The sequence below is a fragment of the Rhynchophorus ferrugineus genome, unplaced genomic scaffold (genome assembly GCF_030347505.1).
Source record: "Rhynchophorus ferrugineus isolate W39M unplaced genomic scaffold, kcgeb_rfMv2 rfM2, whole genome shotgun sequence".
Lineage (NCBI taxonomy): Eukaryota > Metazoa > Arthropoda > Insecta > Coleoptera > Curculionidae > Rhynchophorus > Rhynchophorus ferrugineus.
The window spans coordinates 91978175-92001993 of record NW_027472581.1 but is presented as its reverse complement, the minus strand read 5'-3'; the positions used below and the strand labels follow the sequence as shown (position 1 = coordinate 92001993).

Genomic DNA, 23819 nt, shown 5'->3' with positions numbered 1-23819 from the left:
TTTTTATAGTAGAATATGAAATGCGTGTAGTAGATAGGTTAAATAAGGTTTTGGTTTATTTTTATTTATATTTTGAAATCGGTTCAATTTTTTGGTAAAATTAATTTTTATGTTGTTATATTTCAAACTGTTTGAAAGCCATTGTGGAATAGCTTCGTTGAATAAATATTGCTAGAGATACATTTATAAAGGCATCTATTAGGTGGAAATCAAACTGATTTTTCCCTAAACTTAACTATTTTGAGACTATTAAATTGTATACCTATTTTCTCTTAATTCTGACTCTGAAGAAGTTAAAATTGAAATTAATTAAAAGCCAATATTATGTTGTTTTTTAATGAATTAATTATCTCCACAAAGGCGTCAATTTTAGAAATATTCGGTTGGTGTTGCCTTATAAATTCACCTGGATTGTTTGTACGGGAAATGGTTCCTGATGGAATATTTTATGGATCCTGTTTATATTGTGACTAGGGTTTTATTTAGAACGAGCGTGCGACAATTAGGCGGTTTAATTAATAATAAACGAAAGTGAAATTTAGAGTTCCTTTTTAAATAACAGGACGCGATAGGGCGGTTTGTTCGTTGGCCGACAATTTCGTTTGAAATTTCCGTTTATTTTGAAATCGGATATTACGCCTTACCACTAATTTGTCCCTTTATGGTTATTACCAAGGTTATGATCTATTACAGCTAATATACATCAAAGATATATGCGTTATACGGACGTATTGGCAAATTAATTGTGTTAATACGGGGGTTGTTTTTTATGTTTCGCGATTTTAGATCTAAATATTACAAGTGTTTGTTTGTGTGCTCACTTTTTATCTATATAATTGTCTTAAATGTCTTCCTGATGTGTAATTAACATTAACGACAACCGTATATATATATATATATATATATATATATATATATATATATATATATATATATATATATATATATAGAGGCAATACAAGATGATCTCTATGTCATAACTATGACAACCCGAGATCCACATCCGGTAAGAATAATTTGATTTAAATTAGCTTTTTAGCAATAAAAAGAGAACAATTTTTAAGGGGAAAACCGAGGGGTAAGTTATATTAAAATTTTATATACATGCGTTTTTATATATTCGCAATACAAGGTGGGATCCCGCGGGTATATATTAAATATTTCTGACAAGTCGAAATCGTAAAAGTTAACCTAAATAAGTTAATTTTGAGGCAGACTGTGCTTAATATTTTATTATTAGAAATTGTATTATTGTTAAAAATTGGCAATATTCTCAGTTTCATAAGCATAATTGTTTCGAAGAAATCACATTGTAGAATCGTATTTTATAATAATCCCATTCTGAATTATCAATTTATTTCTGTTATATGATTATAAATAGTTACCACTGAGATTTTTATAAAACTTGTTTAAACAATTAAGACTTTTTACATTGTATGTTTATAGTTCATATTTCTGTTATAATTAAAAACAAATTATATGACATTTTAATTAAACATTAAGAAAACAAAACAGGAAAAAAGACATAATAACTATGTTACGAATTAGTTTTCAAAAGGAGTGTCTCGACAAACTTATTTGGTCTAAACAAAAGCGATTTAACAGCTATTCGGCAGCATTAATTCTTAGAATTTATAATAACATTGATATATAATATAAATTACAGTTGGTCGATAGTATAAATAATATATTTTGTTTATTACATATGCCTTATATATTATGACAATAATGAATTATAATTTGTATATAATTATAGAGGCTTAAAAACGACAATTTATTATTTTGCAGTAATGTAGATTATTCGTTGGTCGTTAATTAGTTGTAAATATATCTAGTAAAAGAAAACAAATATTTTTTATGGTATAAAATTCACGCGAGATATCTAACTGTTTTTCAGTCAAGAGTTAAAGGACCATATCTCGCCATTTAAAAGTAATCAACAAATTGGAGGTTATTAAACGTTTTTAATGTTCGGTAAATAGGCTTTTCTCCTTGTCAATTGCTGGTATTTTTAATTTTTGCTAATAACCTAATATAAAAATTTACAAATATGCGTAATTGTAATAACTATATGAACCCAAAGACATTTCCCAGCATTGTACAAAATTACATTAAAATATATGTTTATGAAAAAAATTAGCTCATTGGCTATTGAGTACCTATAAAGAGAGTAATAAAATTTAAGAAAAATCCAACAACGTTGGTATATTTTCGCTGTTAGTAGATTTTTTTCCAATATTACGTAATTGAAACTGAATATTAAAAGGTAAGAATATATAAATTAGTAAATAAGTAAATGCATAACACGCATAACGTAAAATTCGTTAAAATGTATTATTATTTGTGTTTAAGGACATCGACACATATAAACGACTGCAGTCGAATTTGGTCTACACTTCTAGATTCGAATGTTCTTTCTATTTTCATTTCTAACATCAGAATAATCTACTGACATAAGTTGTGAATGACAAGCTGTCGATGGTCGATTCGCTTCAAAAAAATTTAAAATCCAATTGAACAGAAACTTTGCTCATCTTATTTGGACAGAAGCTAGAAGTAACTGAATTTGGGTAAACATCCAGTAAGGATTCCTCATCTAGATACATTGTTACTATTATGAATGGTAACCAATTAGACAAACATGGAAAAAGTTGTAAACCTTATTGTTCAGTTTGATAATAAGTAACGCCCGAGTCAACTTGCCTCTAACTGTCTAGTAACTCTATTAAATGGATACTGCCTTATGTGTATCTTTTAGTGATCATGGGAAGGTTCATATGATAAACATAAATATATGTCTATATATATATATATATATATATATATCTACATATATATCTATATATGTAGGTGAACTGCAAAAGCTGCAATCAGATACCATGTTGTAGATTAAGGACTTCAAGGCACGTTTTCCATGGTGAACAAGCTTGATAGATAGTGAATGAAATTCAGTTGGGTTATCAATGTTGTTAAAAAGTTACATTTTAAGAGTATATGGCATATTGAATATGGAGAGCCACAATGAGCTTACTGAGGATAGGGAAAAGAACCTGTTGGTATAAATATATAGTGTCCATGGAGGATTACTTTGAAAGATATCTTTTATTTTAAAAGTCTTAATATTTTATAATCGCAGTAGTATGTAAAATAAATTATGTGTTCATCTCTATTGCGTTTTGAACTGAAAAAAAATGCTATTCAATATCTCCACAATGAAAATACGAAATATAGATTACATTATAATATTTTAATCGTTATAAAATCGTGAATTTTCTTTTACTTCTATAGTTAACAACTGCCATAAATATAATTAAGAAAAAAATAAATCAATGACGACAATGAAAGAAGGACTGGTTGCAAATAAATTTACTTTTTATTGTGCTGTAGTATATTAATTATAAGACCTCTATCAGAATTCGAAATACACAAAAGACTTTTTATAAAGGTTCTTTTTAATAAAAGCATTGTGATTGAACAATAATCCCAATTTCTTACATTTCCGTTTTGCCATATATATTTTATTCGAGAGTATTTATGTGCTTTTGGATTTGGAATTATTATTCGTTTTTATTATTCGTATTTTTTATTTTTCCATATTTTAAAGTCTCCTTTTACCAACTAGGTTTTTATCTCGACTGGACCTACATATTATCGTGGGCTCCGAACCACGATCCTCAGCATTAAGCCTATTGACCGGTCAGTAACCAACTTTAGAAATCATCCCAGAAGACATCCGGTCTTACCCAGCCTGGTTACTGGCGTTTTTTTTTCGGATTTTGCACTCTTGTCTAGGACAATCACAAATATTAAGCAATCACAAACATGAATTTACGACCATGCCCCGGCAGGAGTCGAAGCCGCGACTATCGCGACAGTAAGTGGACCGTCTTGTCGCCTTTACCACTATGCCAACCAAGCCGGCTTGACTTAATTTAATCGACTAATATATTTTTATTGGTAAATTAATTATAATTAATGTATTTACTTTGACTTCAATCCCGCATATTAACACAATTGGGATTACCATATTTTTAACAAAAAAATATAGCAATATAGTGTTTTTGACCTGATTTCATTAGATATTATTTTATTTTTCTAATTAGTATTTATATAATAGAATTAGTATTTAACATATATACATATAGAGTGAAATATTTGTTATATTGCGTGATTGATTTTTCTGTGGTTTTTAATTAATTTTTCTGTGCATTTTAATTTAAATAACACAAAAAATGTTGTCAATATATTTCTTTAATGCAATATTATGAAATTTTAACAGTTTTAATTTTCAGAAAAATATAGAAGATACTGTTTACTGTTTTCACTGGTAAATGCATAAAAATAGTTGTTCAGTGACTTACAAAATGATTTTGTTAGTTTTATGTTGTTGTAAACTATTTAAACTTTGTGAACTATTCACAAAAAATTAAAACAATTAATCTCGTTAAATCTGTTTTATATTTGTTGACTTAAGGAAATAAAACAACGTGTTTTACATATGTAGATATATTATCTGTTTGATTGGATTGATTATAATATTAATTAATCTATTGATAGATTTGTTTTATGCCATAAATAATTATGGTTGATATCCAGGCTGCTAGAAAGATGGGAATAAGTTGTAATATATTTTGGTTATATATATTTTTAAAGCGAAAATGATCAGAATACATGCAAGCGCCTAATAACTAAAGCAAAAACTTTCCCAGGGTTTTCGAAATTTCTAATCTGATAAGTTCCCTGATAGTAATAATTAATTTTAAATCCGCGCTTCCCAATTTTACTTTACCAACCGCATCTAAGAAAATAACTAGCTCTAAGAAAATTAAGTAAATTTTTAGCCTCTGCTTGTATAATTATCGTTATTGTTACAATGGTTAATCGCTTTAGGGAAGTTTGCAATCAATTATAATTAAGAATCTTGCCGTGTTTAACGGCTATACGGATGAGAGGTTTTGTTGCACTATAATAAACTGTGATACGGAAATATTACAATTAAATTCGAACAAAAGTGCTAAAAGCGTTATTGATGATATTGTAGTTACAGATATTTATTTACTTTACATCCTATTTTGTATCTAAAAAGATACTTTGTAATGCGAAACTTCCTTATAAAATGACTAGAAATCGGTATTTAAAATGAATGATGTAATATATATATTACATCTGGACGATTTTTTAATTGTATTTATGCCAAAGTTTGGTTAACAGGTCTCACGTTATTTTGTTGGACAACTACTTTATGTTTGTTTTGCAAGATTTCGAAGTAAAAACAAACAAAACACCATTTGTGGAATTATAATTTAAGAGATATGGAGGTCTTTAAATGTCCTTTTAATTTTTAAATTTAATTGGTACCGCCGTAAATATGAGGATGAGATTTTATAAAAAATATGTTCAAAATTGACAATGGAAGATAATATATTTTAAATCATATACAGAAAGTGTAATATCAGAATAAATAATATCCAAATGCCATATGCTAACACAGCAAATATTTAGGATGGGTATTCGATGCGAAACTGCGTAAAGAAGAAGAAAAATGATTTATCCAGTATATTACTACTGTATAAGCAAATTCGAGCTAGGATGAGCAATATGTACATTACAGGTTTAAGAACAAATTATTGAGGAACACTGTTAATGCCACGTAGCACTTCAGAAATAATTATCTCGATAAAAAATTGGACACTATCATATTACATACTATTAAAAACCTTGGCCAGAATTATGAATAAAGACTTCTTCACTACGTCAATATTGGGACATTTTGGTCAAGTCAAGACAAGAAGAATGTTGAGCTGGTGTAGTATGCAAAATACATTGGAACCAAAACAAAACAACTATACTGGTTAGTCGGAATATACTCCTAATTTGATCTAAAATTAAAGGGATTGATTTATCAGATAATCATAAAGCCAATGTGGTGAACTAGAAATCCAATACTACTGTGGCGATCGCCACGACCCCTTAGGCCACCACGAATACATCAACAAGTACAAAGGTTGGCAACGCCGGTGAATTGGTACCATGCAGTTCCAGGGTATAAAAGACCATCACGACGATGTCTCGCCCTCTTCTCTTTTCTCCATCCCCCTGTAATAGTACTACTTCTACAGCGCTACCGCACTTCCTCTACCTAACCTAATATCCTGTCAATTCTCCCGTCGACCACATGTTTCACCCAATATCGAAATAAACAAGGGATTATTAAACCAGTGTTTTCAGTTATCGTGCAAATTCCTTCCAAAAATAGTAGTGAGTGTTCTGACAAATAATTGCAGCGGCAGCCACACATTTCGACCGATCCGACGAATATACCTACACTACCAAAACAAAGCTCTACGATTAATTACTTACAATGCTTATCGCTACGTAATCAACAAAGAGCTGCACGATAACCTCGACATCAACTGGTTTTTGCCAAGATTTAATTTTAAAATATGAAATAAAGTTACTAAATCACTACAACGTAGAAGAAATACAACTACTGTACAATAAGCAGGAAATCAGAAGATTGAAGCGAACCAGAAACACGAACTTATTTAGTTACTCTTTATTTTAGCTTAAGTAGTTTGTTGTTTTTCTAATTTAAGAAATATATGCATTACTGATGCAACAAAAATTGAGATTGTTCAAGCATATCTAATATACGATGTAATTAATAAAACAATTATTAAAAAATGGCTTTGTATAGAAAATATATTTTATTTTAACCGTTTACACTAAGCTTCATTACACTTGTTTCCAAAGAAAATAATGTTTCCAAATGTTTCGAGTAAATCCTAATTTTATACAATTCATCTTGCTTTGAACTTAGCTATCTGTTTCCGCGCAATTTCTTATCCCAATTGAGTGGAATCTATTCGAGGACTGGCTCGATGGCACGTTTACGCTAAGGTCCCCTTGCTACGCGTTCAGTCCACTCTGTTTTCATCAAATATGTATGTTCGCTTTCTAACCTAATAACAGGTGTTTCGGTTTCGATGGATAATACTACAGCGCTTGACGCAGTAGAGCAATCATACATTTATGTATGGTTGTTTGTATATTGTTCTATTGATTTCGGAGTATGCTGCTGTGAGGGTACATATAACTCCTAACACCATATAACTATTAATTCATAAAAAATGAATATTGAAATACGAAAAATATAGGTCACTTTAACAGGCTCTCTCTTGTTTTTTGTATATTTAATAATTTAGTATGTTACATTAATCAGTTACATAGAAGCTGGTTCAGCTCTATAAATCTTTTTAAATTAGGTTCTACTGTTCCTGTAGGATTTTAAGTGTTGCGTAGGGATACAGTGAACATAAAATACTCTGTCTCAATATTATTCTGACCATTTGAAATAAATATTCCACTGTTTTAGACATTACCAAAAATACTTGTACGTGTACCTTTGAGAACATATTTTAGAAAATTCACATGGTGCTAGGTTAGGTCAATATGGGCGGTAGCTCAGTGGCTTTATTTTTACTTCTTTACAGATTACTGATTGTTTCAAGATTTGTTGATATTAACGCGAAATGATGTTGAGGTCGTTGAAAATGCTTTTTTTTCAACCTACAATATGTTTTTATAATAATTCAAATACAGGTATATATTTAAGAGGGCCTGATCTTGGACTAATAATGATTATTTTTTAACAATGCTGTTTATTTATTAAATGTATCTCATTACACTACACTACCATAGTATAAGACCAATCGGTTTGATAATTTTCAGTCTGCAGTCGATTCTGATGTCATACAAGACTTGTAATACTTTTGTATTGACATGGTATACGAAAAAAATAGGTTATTCTAAGAGGATTTCTCTCGTTTTCTGTATATTCAATAACTTAAAGTTTATTAGAAAATTATTTTGGAGTTTATTAAAACGTGAATGATATTGTCAAAAAAGCAACAATATGTTTTGTATATCAATCATATTATCGCATGTATACCAATCAAGACAATATTCAGACAGTTAGTCGAGAGATTTACAGTGTAGAGAATTGTCAGTTGTATGAATTTGACGTAGTTTGAAGAATATTTTTATTTTACAACTAAAATCGCATATTGACTTTTTTATACTACGTCGGCAATACATTTCTAGAAAAAAGAATATAAAGGTAATTAAATAATTTAAACAATATTACTAGATAAATATATATTACATTTGAAAATATTATATATAAAATATAATCATATTTCTTAATATTAGAATAAACATTACATACGATTTAATTTTTTTTTGGAGAATATGTTTAATTTATTTAGTGAAGCGATTTGTTTCATATATAAATAAGAATTATTTTAAAATAACATACACATAACATATAAACTAAAAATGAACAACAAAAATAAAATCAAACTATAAAGCAATTAAATATAAATTAATAGATTATTTACCACTTTTTTTATCTTTTTTAAAATTATAATGTGATATGATGATATTCATATTATATAAAGCATAAATATAAAAAACGTATAAGATTTGATATTTATCGACATAAGAACATCCAAAAAATGATAAAAATAGTTTAACCTATATGGAAAAGGTATCTCAACTCCTGGGCCTGTTTCCCAGTGGCATCTCTTTGGCTACCAAAGTCTGCTTTTCTCTTGTTGCCTCTGTCCATGACGAATTTATTTAGTCCACTTCTTCTTACGGTATAAATTTCGGAACTGTTGAATATCCGCCATTTTATTAATATTGTTATAGGGTTATTAAATTAATATTTATTTATGCCCGATTTTCTAATCTATTAAGTTTCTTTTTACATTACTACGTAATATACTGCGAATATACTTCATTATTAATATATAGTGTTGACTTGGACGTTTAAGAATTGGCGATTTTGATGCTTGGATATTTGGAAGGTATCAAATGCCTACATCTATCAAATAATTTTAGAATTTTTTTTATCATATACGCGGAGATTATGTTTAATTTTAAGGGTTTCGAAAGAATCCCGATACAGCGTATCTAAAAATACAGAGGATTTGAAGACAACCACTCTCAAACAAAGGGACTTTTTTCTATTGGTTTGACAAGGTAGGAGATACTAACTAAATATTTTCAAAACGTTTTTATGTTTTGTTTTCCAATCAAAGAGGAAGAAAAATGGTTGTCACACAAACACACTCAAAGCTCAGGAAAAGGAGATTATTGTATGATTATTATACGTAAAGGGATATACAAGGAGTATTTGAATATACTATATATATATATATTTATGATACTTTTGTTATAATTTCCAGTGAAATAGTAATTTAAGCTTATCAACACTTATTTAATTAAATAGAATTTAAAAAAGGTTAGTAAATGTTAGTTCTAAAGATAGCTTACGTATATGTTTTAATATAAAAATATATATTACTTTAATTAATATTATATATCACATCTATTTCTGATCTTGTGTCAAGAATATTATCAAAACAAGATTTAGTGATAAAGCATATGATTTTTAAATTATTCCCTTTAGTCTATTATGTGAGAAAGATGATTAACTTAGTAAACTGTAATCGAATTTCGACTACTGGATGATCAAATAAACAACTTTAAATTAATGGATTACTAGACATTTTTTTTGATAGTTTACGAGCATAAATAAATATTCATTAATTTTTTTTTTAGTTGCAAATACCCACCGTTTCTTGTCGGGATTCTCAAACTGTCCGTCCATCAAGTTGGCCGAAGTACGCGAAGCGTTTTTCACCTTTAAATCGCGAGATGTCAGCGCACTTTTAAGTTCCTGCTCGTAATAGTAAAACCAATTCTCAAGAGCGAGTCGGCTTACGTCCAGCAAATCGGAGACCGTTTGGTCAACGGAGTTTTCGCTGCAAAATATCCAATGAAGAGTTTGTACTGCGATCGAAATTGTTGGATAGAGGTTTTTCGAAGAGCACTTAATGCAAACCACAGCGTGTGCTTTATTTTCCGGGATGTTTGCATCAAGTAACCTCAACAGACATTTTATTTAATCTTTAGAGAGCGTTTTCGTACAAGAGGAAACTGTATATTGTCTTGCTAAATATATAAATCTTCTTTAACAATCATTGTTGACTCAACATACATTTTATTTAATTTTTAGAGAGCGTTATTGTACAAGAGGAAACTGTATATTGTGTTGCTAAATATATAAATCTTCTTTAACAATCATTGTTGACTCAACATACATTTTATTTAATTTTTAGAGAGCGTTATTGTACAAGAGGAAACTGTATATTGTGTTGCTAAATATATAAATCTTCTTTAACAATCATTGTTGACTCAACATACATTTTATTTAATCTTTAGAGAGCGTTATTGTACAAGAGGAAACTGTATATTGTGTTGCTAAATATATAAATCTTCTTTAACAATCATTGTTGACTCAACAGACATTTTACTTAATCTTTAGAAAGCGTAACCATCATTATAATAAATTTCTCACGTAATCTATTAGGATTCATCTAGCAAGATTACGGTTCATTCAGAGGCTGATAAAACAGGTCTTTATTTGAAATAATAACTTCACTATTTTACCAAATTTGGTGAAAACATTCTGGTAATATTTTAGCCCTCCAGATATTTTAATGATGTTGTATGATTCATTATTTAAAAATAGTAGTCGTAACTTTTTAAGAATATTGAGGAATTTGAAATATCTTTCATATTGTTGATCACTTTATTTACTGTACTTTTTTATCTCTATTAGTTACAATACAGAAATAGGCTCAAACATCATTAAAAAAATCAGTTGATCGAATGAATTTATTGAATAACCATATACCAATAAGAATGATGAGGTTAGATTTTATTATATAAGGCATCAGATTGTTGAAATCATAATAAAAGTTTGAATGGATTTGGGATGTGTTTCCAGAATACAAAATATTTTAATCTATGTTAAAATTTTATTTATTTCTTTAGTATTTAAATTGTTTTAAATTTGAGTCTTTTTATATATATTAAGTTAATCTAGGACCTACTTACTAACCCACTTAGATAATTAAAAATATTGGAGATAATGAAAGTGTGTGACGTTAAGAACCAGACGAAGTACATCGCGATTTTAAGGTGCGTTTGTTCTCTACCACTATAAGGAACCGTAGAGAAGATCATTAGAGATGAAATGCATTTGAATCCATTTCCTGTCCATTAGACAATGCACTAGATTCTGGTCAAGTCCAATGATATCAAGGCAATGTCTCCATTACACAGATTTCGTATTCAAATGATGGTTTCTCATCAGAAATTTGCTCGTATAATTCTTACCATTAATTCTCACAACTTAGTAACCTTAAATGTAGTTATTTCATAATTTAATTTTAATTTAGTTTGTAAAACAAATACATATTTTAAATAATAAATAGTATTTCATTTCTTAATCTTTCTTAACCTGTATCTTCTCCTGCACATAAACAGCATATTGCATCATAAAATGTATCATAAGGATAAATATTCCTATAAAATCAAACATAAACCTAGGATATATCAGAATTGGAATCTATAATGAAACTTTTAACTCAATAACACACAACTATCTTTCAGTTTCCTTGAAGTTTTCATTCAGAATAGAGAGATAATGAATTCAAATAAATAATTTCTTCTGGGCAGGAATTTTCTTCAACCATTTTTTTGTACTTATTAGTTTCTTAGGCCTTGGAAGAAATCATTCGAAGTTCGGTTCAGTGCTAGAATTTCATATTTATGTGAGAAGTTAAGAATAATGGTATGAATGGTTAAAATATGGTAAACTAATTTTGAGGGATTATTTGATTATTATTACAATCTCCCATATTTCAAAATAATCGATAAAATCAATTATGTTCAACATCAGGACAATTATAATTAATTAATCGTTAATTGATGATACAAAATATTATTTAAGTACCAAACAAACCCGTTAAACTTAAATCATCAGGTAAGCTAAGGGAATTCAAAATGTAATCCCATAAACCTTAAAGGTGTATCTCATAATAAGATATGTAATTTCAGCTTTTATGAAGCCGTAGAAAATGATTATGTTTTCGAGACAACCAACCAGCCCGATACTTTCGCTGTCTTTTACCGAAAATCACCACGTTGTAAACCTTTGATGTTATCGCATAATACCCCCTCTTTATATAATAAAACTTTCCACATTTAAATGCAAATTTGGCCTAAATGATTTAGTTGTTAAAATATTTGCTCTGGGTATCTAGGGTAAATTTCGGGACTAAGATATATGATTAAACAACAAGTACATATACTCAAATTAATAGCATATTGTTTACGCTAAAAATATCATATTATTACACTTCTTGTAAACTGAAATTATATAGTCTATTCAAAACTTATTTGTATATGCGTCATCGAAATATGTGTGGCTTTGGTATACAACAAAATTCTAATATTAATAAAATAATTGAACGAAATTATTACCAAATATAATTTATGTTAACATTACAGTACATCTAAAAACTATATTTAATTATACAGCTACAATAGTTTATAGGTTAGAATTATAACCTCTTATAACTATTTGTGGTGACGTCAGGCCTCTTCTACTTATAGCGAACTGACTACAGAATAAGATTGACCAAAAACCATCAAGGGCACGCAGAAAAATAGACAGCTGATTCAGTCATCTTTCGACGTCCAAGCATCTTACATTCAATCAACAAACATTCATACATTTTCATTAGTTAATTAGTTGTATAATAGTTAGTGTTATTAATAAAGTTTTAAGAGAAACATAGTTGCATTCAATAAATTACACGAAGACCTTCACATATTGCATTAAAAATTTTTGCATATGTCTGACAACTGGACGACTTTGACAGGCTCATTGGTTTACGTGTTCGAACTAATCACACAGCATTGTGTCTCTTTCTAACTAGAATACAATAAGAAGGAAAATATTTTCTGATTCTAAAACGAATTTGCAAATTGCAGCAGGCAATGCTTTAAACATCTTGGTGACGCATATACAAATAAACTTTGAATATATTGGATATATATATATATATATATATATATATATATATATTATATCTGTTATTCAGTGTATATAGACATTAGTGATGGAACGCTCAGAATTGTATTTGTGACATCAATTACTTTGACTTTTTAGAAAGTTATGGTTCGTCATATTCCAATTCTTGACGGTGGTTTCAATAAATTAAAATTACTGATATCAAACTGCAGAGGTATATTCGTAGCCACAATTTAGGGTATCAAGAGCTGTTAACACGGAATCAAATTGGCACTGCAGATGTTTATCGACATCAGTAGAACAAACTGAATGATGTATTGGTGAAAAAAAGAGACCACCAAGAGCAAACAACAGACACAAAGTTATCCTGTTATATAACAACGCTGTCTCACCCGATGTAAGAGTTGTGGGGGATTCGATTGACATGCTTTTGAAGCTGAGTACTGAAGAAGTACGAAAATGAATGTTGAAGAAGCCACAGAAAAAAATTAGAATCTTTTAATTATTGTACAAATTATTCTCCATAAATCAATTTTCAGAACTAAAAATTGATCAGAATACATGCAGTCACCTAATACTGTGGATGTTAATTAGTTTTGAAGGATTAAACAATGACGAAGTACTTAACTATATTGATCTCAATGGCCTATCATTAAGGTTTAGTTTAGTTCATTAAGCTTTCATTTGAATAGAAAATACAGTATTATTTAAGAAAAAAACTATAATTTCTTTAGTTAATGATATTAATTACATTAGATAGTGCTAGGTAAGAAATGTATGGAGCCAAGTAAATGGTCTCTATGATTTTGACTGGCATATACGCAATTTCGGGTTAACAATTTATATGAACGTTTTGAATATATGTGGCTGTACACAATACAAAAGTGGTTGTGAGCTTGTTAGCATTGACCCATGATGTGGACACTTTTGACATCGGATAACTCCACGCGAAATTTACTAAATGGTGTAAAAGTGCAATAATATCAGTAACAACATGTGAATACTGTTACTAATATTTCAGTGGTTATTTCAATAAAATTAACAAAGAATGCTTTTCCGTTCAGCTTTAAAAGTTCAAAACTTAAAAAAATTAGTATATACAAGGAAATGTATTTAAATTATATCTTATTATATATGTATATAATATATTGTTAGACATGTATTCACTGGTTTTGGACAGCTTGATGGTTTTTTCCAACAAACAAAAGGTTGTATTAGGTATTTATTTATTATTTTACTCGCATAGTTTCTAAAACTATGGGGGGGGGTCACAATTATTTAAAAATAATAATTTATATAGTTTCGTTTTTATTATATAAAACTTATATTTTAATAATAGTACTATAAATTATTTATATCATTTGATATTATGTAGAACGGTTATGTCGCCTATTATTGGCATATAATTAATGTAAATTTGCATATATTGTGTTGTAATTAATTGACAGATATATTAATTACCTGAATAACTTCGGAAGATCGATTGAATGTAAACTGGCTTATATTGTGGATCGTATAAAAAGTTGGGATTTTGTAGAGACACATTGATATAAATATAGTACATGCCTTTTTTTTACAATTTTTAAATTAAATATATTTCATAATATTATGCTCATATAGCTTGTGTTCATATTGGCGCATTGTTTAATCATCATCATGTCTTGGTTAAGATCTTCAAGCAGTTCAAGAAAAATACTTGAACTGCTTGAAGATCTATTATCAATTGATTTTTTGATACATTTTATCAATGGTCAATACAGACCACACAAATAAATATATTTGGCGAATTTATTTTTAAGTCACCTAATATATCCAAATATTTCATTCGGATATGGAAATAGTGCTTCTCTCTGAAACTGGGACAATGTACAGTGTTGAAATTCAAGGAAATTTAGAGGTTCGTGGTGCTTGTGTAGTAAACATAGTTTCTTTTCTTTTTTATGATGGCTTTTTCTATTTTCTTTATTTCGTTTGCTTGGATATGTGAAGGATAATGGGGGCTAGTATTGAAAATTGAGCACATTTGTCAACGATTTCACTTGACTGTTATTCCCCTAAGTCGTTATTAGTTTTTATCGTTATTAAAATGGTATCGAAAATTTGGAGGGTCGCTGTAATCAGTGTATCACCCTTGAAGGGATTATGTTGAAAAAAAAACTAATTTTGCCAAAAAAAAAGTTTTAAAAGCTTTTTTACAAAGAATTTAAGGACTGTGCTATATTTGGTTTTCTCCATGTTTATTATGCCACATTTATAGTTATGTTGTTAAAGAACGTGGTAATGGTTGCCTATCTATGCAAACTACAAGCTTAACTTAATGAAAAAACAGTAGTAACAATTGCAATATAATCAAATTTGGCAGTAATAAAACGAAGAAAATTTAAGACGAATTATTATTACGCAGAAGTTCTTGACGGATAAAAATATGTTTTTCTTCAACCGGAAGCACATATAAAATTTCATCATTTCAATTAAATGCCAGATACCAAATGTAAAAGTAATTTTATGAGCGCCCCCATTTTTCATAAAAGCTACACCGAAATGTTTCACAATTCAACAAAGGATGTCTTTATAATTCCTAAAACAAGAATTCGTTTACGTACTTATCTCCGTTATGTTCCGAAGTTTGTTTATCAAAGTTTTTGTTTTGTTTTTGTAACAAGGTAATTTCTATTTGCCAAAGGATATCTAAAATAAAATTTCACTATCAGGGGCAGCGTTAAACAAAACTTTTCGGTCGTACTTTTATTGAAGACGATGTAATTTTGGTAATTGTCTTCTAAATTAAACATTTAAAACAAATAGAATCCAAAAATATTATCATTAATAACATAACAGGTTAATTGAAAAGTTCCCGACCTACCATAGTATTCAGGGGTGATACACTGATTATAGCGACCCTCAAACTTTTCGATACCATTTTTGTAGTACGATTTGTCCTTTGCTTCAAAATAGGCCTCTTCATTCGACGAAAATTTCTTCCCAGCGAGCATTCTTTTGAGATCTGAGAACAGGAAATAGTCACTAGGGGCCAGAACTGGAGAATACGGTGGCTGAGGAAGCAATTCGAAGCACAATTCATCGATTTCTGCCGTTGTTTTCACTGACTGTGACACGGAACATTGTCCTGGTGAAGCAACACTTTCTATTACTTCAAATGCGGCGATTTCGTCCTTCAAACGGTCTAATAACGCTATGCAATCGTCACTGTTGATGGTCCTTCCTTTTTCAAGGTAGTCAATGAAAATTATTTCATGTATATCCCAAAATGCAGATGCCATAACCTTGCCAGCCGACTGTTGCGTTTTCCCACGCTTTGGAGCGGGTTCTTCATGTGCAGTTCACTCGGATGACTGTCGATTGGACTTCGGAGTGAAATGATGGAGCCATGTTTCATCCGTTGTCACATATCGACGCAGAAACTCGAGTTAATTATGCTTAATCAGCTTTACTGCTTAACACTGCTCTGAATCATTAATTCGTTGTTGTTTTTGGTCAAAAGTGAGCTCGCGCGGCACCCACTTTGCAGTTAGCTTTCTCATACCCAAATATTCGTGAATCATATGAAGTACACGTTCCGTTGATATCTTTGGAGTGTCTACTATTTCATTCAATTTCAATTTACAGTCACTCTAAATGATTTTGTCGATTTTTTAAATGTTTTAGTCGATAACAAATATTTTTGGGCGTCCACTGCGTTCACCGTCTTCGGCGTTTATTTCACCACATCTAAACTTAGCATACCAATCCTTGATGGTTGATTTTTCAGGGGCAGTGTCCGGAAACTCGGCATCAAGCCAAGGTTTTGCTTCAACTGTATTCTTTTGCCTTCAAAAAGCAATTTTTTATCAACACTTGAAATTCCTTTATATGAATTTTTCTCACAATAACAAAAGTTGCTTCACTAAAACTGCTATAATTCACAAAGTAAAGATCCGACAGCTGTCAAATTTATACACGCATCTTTTGAGGGTTAGTGCTAACTAAGAAATATATGGATTAAATTTTAGTGGCGCCATCTATGTATCAGGCCGGGAGATTTTCAATTGACATGTTATATCAGTCTTATAAGGATATAAAACAGATGGTGTTACTGTGTATTAAATTACATCGGGTACAATAGTGATAGTACAACTTCATGTTGAACATGATTCACTTTTCAGTATGTGTCATTTTGTCGAAGAGTGAATATTGAATATTCTTTCAGTGCGTTCAAATATCTGAATTGGTACCCAATAAATCGCAGTTGTGGGAAGTTTTATTTTTTTACTTCAATTTCAAGGAAACGTGGCTGAAGTTCATCTAATGCTGTGTGAAGCTATCATAGCATAAAAGATAAGCGTGAAGCAATTTTAACAAAGTTTCAATGCTTTATAAGTTGTTATATTGACACCGAATAGAAAGAGCTTTCTGGATAACCCAAAAAATGAAGAAGAAGGTTTTAAGGCATTACTCGATGATAATCCGTGTAAAACGCAAGAAGAATATGCGGATTAATTGGGAGTAACACAAGCAACAATATCCAATCGTTTGAAGAACATGAAAATGATCCAAAAGCTAGGATATTTTGTGCCGTATAAATCGAAGCCACGACACATTGAAAAGCATTGTAAGTGTAATGTGTTAAATGTTGCAATTAATGACAAAATTGGAAAGGTTTTTGCATCGTATTGTTATTGTTGATGAAAAGTGGATTTATTACGATAATATAATGCGAAAAAGTCATTGGGACCATCTGGTGGTGCATGAAAATTAACGTCAAATCCGAATATCCAGGTGTAGATGCAGGTTTGTCATATTATGTTAGGTATACTATGTTTCAAATGAAGTGATACAACGAGATTTTCCTCTAGAACCAATAGCGAGTGTAATTCAACGTATATGTGTGAAGTACTTCGAAAAACAGTCTCAGTGCATCCCAATGACTCGCTAATCAGATAAATATGCAAAGTTACAGTGAAGTACGTCGATTAAAACGTCTAACACCATCCGATCTGATTATTGGTCATACATAGACTTTAGAATAAGCTTTAAAATAAGGCTAATTAATTAAAATAATTAAAATAGTATTTTGTACAGGATATCACTTCATGAAGTGATTTTCTACATGCCTATGAGTTCTTTTTTTAAGTATTTCTTTCTCATCCTATTCATCTTTGTTACACCCCTGAATCTTCAATCCTTATTTCATTTCTAATACTTGTATCTTCCTTGCTATATGTTAATACCTATTTTCGTAACAATATTTAGGATTCTGTACGCTCAGTGATTCTATATAAATATATTAGCATTAAAATAAAGATATAATTTCGTGATTTTTCTTAGAATATTGTTTTCCAAAGAAGGTTAGAACATAATTCTAATGAAACCCGTCTATATACTGTATGTTAAACATTAAGCGAACGTAAATTCTTTATGACTGATAAGACCAGATGGAGTTGATTCCCAATAAATTGATGGAAAACGTTTATTTAAACAGATATGTTCCCCATTCCATACCATAACTTATTTTACGAAGCATCGTATTTTATTTGTTAAAAAATAAGGTTGCTTTTAAATGGGGCTTCGATAACTTTTTCTTTCTTGTCACAATATACAGTTCCCTCTTTTGACGATAACACGCTATTTTGAATAACAAGCGTGCTTATCGATTTTCAGAAAGGAAAAGGCGCGACATAAATCGAAATATATAGAATTTATCGGTTTCCCTTTTCGAAGATGTAAATATTTATGATTTTTCAATAAATGCTCTTCGTTTAAAGTATTACTTCAACATATTCTCTTACCTGTTGATGTTTTCGACTTTTTAAAGCACACACGAAGCCGTTTGTACAGTATTTTTAACACTTTTCACACACAAATAACATCATATTACGACATAATAACATGAAGCTGTGGCTATATTATAGTAATTAATATACGCCTATAAGAATTAGTTAGTTAGTTTAGTAGTAGTTTTTTCACATATAGGTCTCATTAAATATATTTTAAATAATATAAAAGAAGTATGGATAAAAAATAAAGTTAATATACAGTAAATTACTTTACTTATTTTTTAAGTTAATGACTGTATATAAAACTATTCAATGCATTTTTAAATTAAGCTAAGTAATAACGAATGAGTAACATATATTTCTATATCGTCTGGTTATTGATTTAAAAAATTTAATTTAATGTAAATCGATGGGTAATTGATTTATTTTATACAGCTTGATTTATCTTTTTTTTTATTTTTATATTTTAAGACTTTGATTTTCATCGACCGTTGAATGTGTATTTATTCTATATTCTGAGATAAAGAAAATATTGAGAAGCTAAAAACTGCGGGGAAAACTATTGACACATATGCAATTAATTTGGAAGGCCTTCTAAAAGTAAGAAATTGACGAATCCAGTATTCATTGCCAGTATGTCAGATGCAATGACAGCAGCCTTTGTTTTTAGGAAGTACACTATCACAGGTAAGACCAATTTACTACTATTATAGGTTAGGTTTAGGCTTTAGACTTTGACAGAAAAGCTCTATAGTTTTAAAGAAATTTAACTTCATAGGAAATTTTCTTTAAAAGAAAAGATTTAAATTCATAGGAAATTTTGGCGAAATGTTTCGCGACGTCCAACAAGTAGATGTCGCCACCTCTAAAACATTACTTGTTATATTTGTTTTATTCGTTGTGCTAAGAGCCGCGACGGAATCTGATTGGTTCATTTCGTTCTATGGTTTGATTATTTTGAATGCCATATGCCCTATATAGAGAACAGTGTGGTTAGCGTATGGAATAGTGTGGTTTATAACGTTTATACATTAAATTATTATTTTATTTTATTACTAGTATTATAGTAGTTGTTGCATTGCATTTTTGGTTGTTGGTAGTTGAAATGCATTCCCGTTCTAGGAAGTGTTGTGTGCTCGGATGCACAGATATTGAGGAAATGCATCATCGTTTTCCGTTAAAAAAGCGATTTTTAAGAAATGAGTAGAAAATATTAAAAATCCTAAACTGGTTGGGTTAGACATGAAACAGATTTATTATCGTGACCATGTGAGACATTTTTGTGATACATTTAAACTTTCCTTTAAGTACTTATGAACAATTTAGTGATGGTGAAAATAATACCACGAGCCCAGGATATATACAAATGGAAGTAGATCAAAATCAAAATTATATAGAAGGTAAATTGAAGAAGTCAATCACATTTCTGTTCATAATTTTTACCATTAATTTCTAAATTGTCTTACTATATTTGTAGCGCCTATTTCCATCGTTCCAGGCCCACAACCAGGGTGTTCGAAGCAAGTATTATCGACATTTGAACAAACTCCAGAAGGTAATGGTAAAGTTTATATTTATTCAGCCAGTATTCCCCTTTCTGCTCATTCTTACCGTTAATTACTTGACTATAACTTCAGTCCAGATGTTCCTATAAGAGTAAAAATAGTTTTACGTTGTACTGTACTGTACATCTCAGGTAATTAAAAAAAAACCTTTGAGAAAAGCAATTAAGTGTGACATACAATTATGAATAAATCAGTAAACCCACAAATTGAGACTGATTCGAGACAGGCAAGACAATGTCTCGTGCCCCAGACTGTAACAAAATAGTTTTATTATACTGTCAGTAGGTCTTTGAGCTATGTCTTATTTTATTCAGCGATTTTGCCACGTCGATAATATAACAACATTTTTGTCAAATGTTTTAAAAAAAGTTAATTTAAAACCCTTCAATTGTACATTCCATAATGATCTTTCGAATAAAATATTAAATCTCTGGACATACTTTGCATTAAAGTTGTATCAAAATCTATTATTCGTCAAATAATCAATAATTTATCTCATTACTTTTTAAATTTGCTCTCAGATTATGTTACCTAAATCTTTGTAAGATAATAATATTTTCTTTTACTCAACAAAAAATGCGTCCACGTAACAAATGATCTGTTAATTAGAATTTAGGTCTTGTGGAAACTATTTGAAACAGCGCCATTTAGTTCAAAATAATATCGACCCTTGTCAAGCAAAGTTTCATATAATTGTTTGATTTAACTGCTGTTGTTGGTATAAAAAGTACAAATAACAACAAAAGTAATAAAATGAATGAATCATAAAAACTTTTGTTAAAAAAAAGCAAATATATATTTTAAGGTTTAGAACTAATTAAATATATAAATTATTTTAGTCTTAATTATTATGAAGTGAATATAATAAATGTACTTATGTATGAACGAAATTTGATATCTAGAATCCGTGTTATCGATAAAGTAAAATGCTGTAACTATTTGTGTAATACTAAGTTTGACCGGGTTGAGTAGAGGCGATAGGACAGTTCACATACTGTTTCGATAGTCGCGGGTTCGAATCTTGCTCAGCCATGGTCGTAAATTTATGTTTGTGATTGTTCAATATTTGTGATTGTCCTTAGGCAAGACTACAACAATCCGTCAGGCAAAATCATTCCAGTCATGCCAGTAACCAGGCTGGGTAAGACCGGATGTCTTCTATGATGATTTGGCGATGACCGTGATTTGTAGCCCACGTTAAACAATAGGGCCAGTCCAGATAAACCCTCGTTGGCAAGAAGGAGAATTTAAAAATATTATTTAAACATATATTTTAGTTTATTTATCACGTTCACATGTAATCCAAAATGGCCAGAGATTACGTCTTTGCTAAAAGTTTCATCAAGGCCAAAAAGTTTAAAAAATTTTTTCAAAAATTAATGTTTGGTGTTTTGTTATTCTTATATTCCTTCATAGTTCACAACGCTCCCTGCCTTTTTCACCCATATGCCACATCCTTACACACTTCCAATAAGTTGGTTTTTTTTTCAACACTAAACATTCTCTAGAAATTATTGACATGGCAAAACAGCGTTTCCTGGGTCAGCAATTCATCAAAAGTCAACGATTCTATATATTCTAGATTATAAAACTTTTGAACAGGACAAAGTCTGTGTGCTAGTAAATTAGTGTGTTATTTATGTGTTAAATTATTTAGTGTTATTTTTTAATGTATTTAACTTTAACTACACGTTGAAGCTAATAACAAATTATGTTTCAATCGTCTTTTTATGGATTAAACTATCATTTAGCCATGGTCCTGAACCAGAAAAGAACTGTCATCAGTAAAGAACGCAATCTTAACCAACTTGATTACTGATATAAGTGAATGTCAGATTTTTGTTCATAGAGAATCATAAAACAAATATTAATTCAAACATTCTTATTATATTTTGCCTAACATTCTTTACTTTTAAATATTTTTTTATTATGGATATTTTTAATTAATATTCGTTTTTATATTTCAAACCTTATATTCACCCCTTATGTAAATCCAGACAGGAATATAATAATTTTCCAGTTTTATATTTGCGGTATATTACTAGCAACTAGTCGTTTGAAATTATTAAAGCCTTTAAAATATAAAAAATAGCCTAATATTAAAAAATGTTGGGATTAACGCGAACAAAAAAATATGAAAACCGGCTGGATAATGTTTGACTCTTTATGGAACCTAACCCCTTAGAATAAGTAGAGAGAGAATTTTAAATAACGGCATGCTGTATGATGGGTTTAAATAATAAATTGATGCGGATAATTATGCGTCCTTCTATTGCGTTCCTTTGCTTGTGCTTCAGTATTTTTAGCGACTACTTGACGCAACAGTTTATGAATAATGCTCCTGTTATATAAGACTTGATGTATTGTTGAGTATAATATGAAAAAATAATATTTTTTACAATTATGATACATAGTTGTCTTAAAATTTCCTAAAAATTATCGTAAATAACATAAATCGTTAGAAATAAACGATGGGAAGGTGGGTGCCACATTAATGGAATAACAAATGACATAATGTTCGAAGGTATGATGGGAAGTTATATAGGGTGAGTTATTTTAAAAATCTTAAGAAAAAAAATCATGGTTATATCATCTGGTGAAGCCGGCCGATCGATTCCCAGGCCAAATCGTTTTTGTCACAAGACAATTTTCTATGTCTGGTAGTACCAGAGTGGGGTGGTGTATTAATTGCTGAGACTTGGTTAAAACAGTTAATATGAGAGTCACTATTTATATTTCCGGGATAGAAAAAAAAAAGTTAAGCTGCGAATATATTTGTATTGTTTTTCAAAGTACTCGCGTACTTCACCGAAAACTTCTGGCAAACAAATGGTTCTGTACCAATCAGAATTCACTGATCTACGATCCTCTAGAGGCACTGTTGCAATATGACCGGTTTTCCCGAAGAAACAGGCCACCATTTTCTTTGAAGTGCTTCGTGCGCGAACAACTTTCGTTGCATTTGGTTCATCTCGGAAAACCCAACAGTCGACTGCTGTTCGGGTTCATACGAATATATCTATGATTCGTCACCTATCACGATTTTATAAACATCTTTCCAAGCACCGCGATTGAATTTCTAAAGCATTTCTTTTCACCAAGTCATATGAGCCTATTTTTGAGCGATTGTCAAATTGTGTGGGATCCAACGCGAACATAACTTTCGCACAACTAAGTGTTCATGTAAAATTGTATATATGCTGATGGAACAAATGTTTAAGGATGCCTCAATTTCACAATAGGTGACATGATGATCTTGCTTAATCATTTCGTACACAGCATCGATGCTTTCTGACACAACAACCGATTTTGGACGACCTTCACGAAACCCGTCGGACAGCGATCTATGACCACGATTGAATTCACTAAACCAGCGATTCACGGTGGTCAAAGTCAAATTAAGTTGTTTGATGAACTCTTGTTGGATTGATGCTTTTATTGCGATAATCCACGTCGAAAGTCGTAAAAAATCATCGCACGATTGTTCACGATTCAGATCCATTTTTTGCCGAGACGAAACATTCAACT

At 30.1% G+C, this 23819-nt stretch overlaps 1 protein-coding gene across 2 annotated transcripts in view; it reads right to left on the bottom strand.

The window, feature by feature from the left end:
- The window catches only part of Dh31 (diuretic hormone class 2), a 161859-nt gene that overhangs the window by 10058 nt on the left and 127982 nt on the right, over positions 1-23819 (bottom strand). Inside the window, exons 4-5 of one of the 2 annotated variants that reach the window (XM_076396967.1) lie at positions 9642-9830; positions 8403-8675 (exon numbers count right to left, since the gene is read on the bottom strand). The exons of the other annotated variant lie outside the window; for it this stretch is intronic. Of the exons in view, the coding sequence (XP_076253082.1) occupies positions 8531-8675; positions 9642-9830 (334 nt within the window). The 3' untranslated portion in view covers positions 8403-8530. Of the gene's footprint in view, positions 1-8402; positions 8676-9641; positions 9831-23819 lie in introns of those variants that run through there. 2 annotated transcript variants of the gene reach the window in all.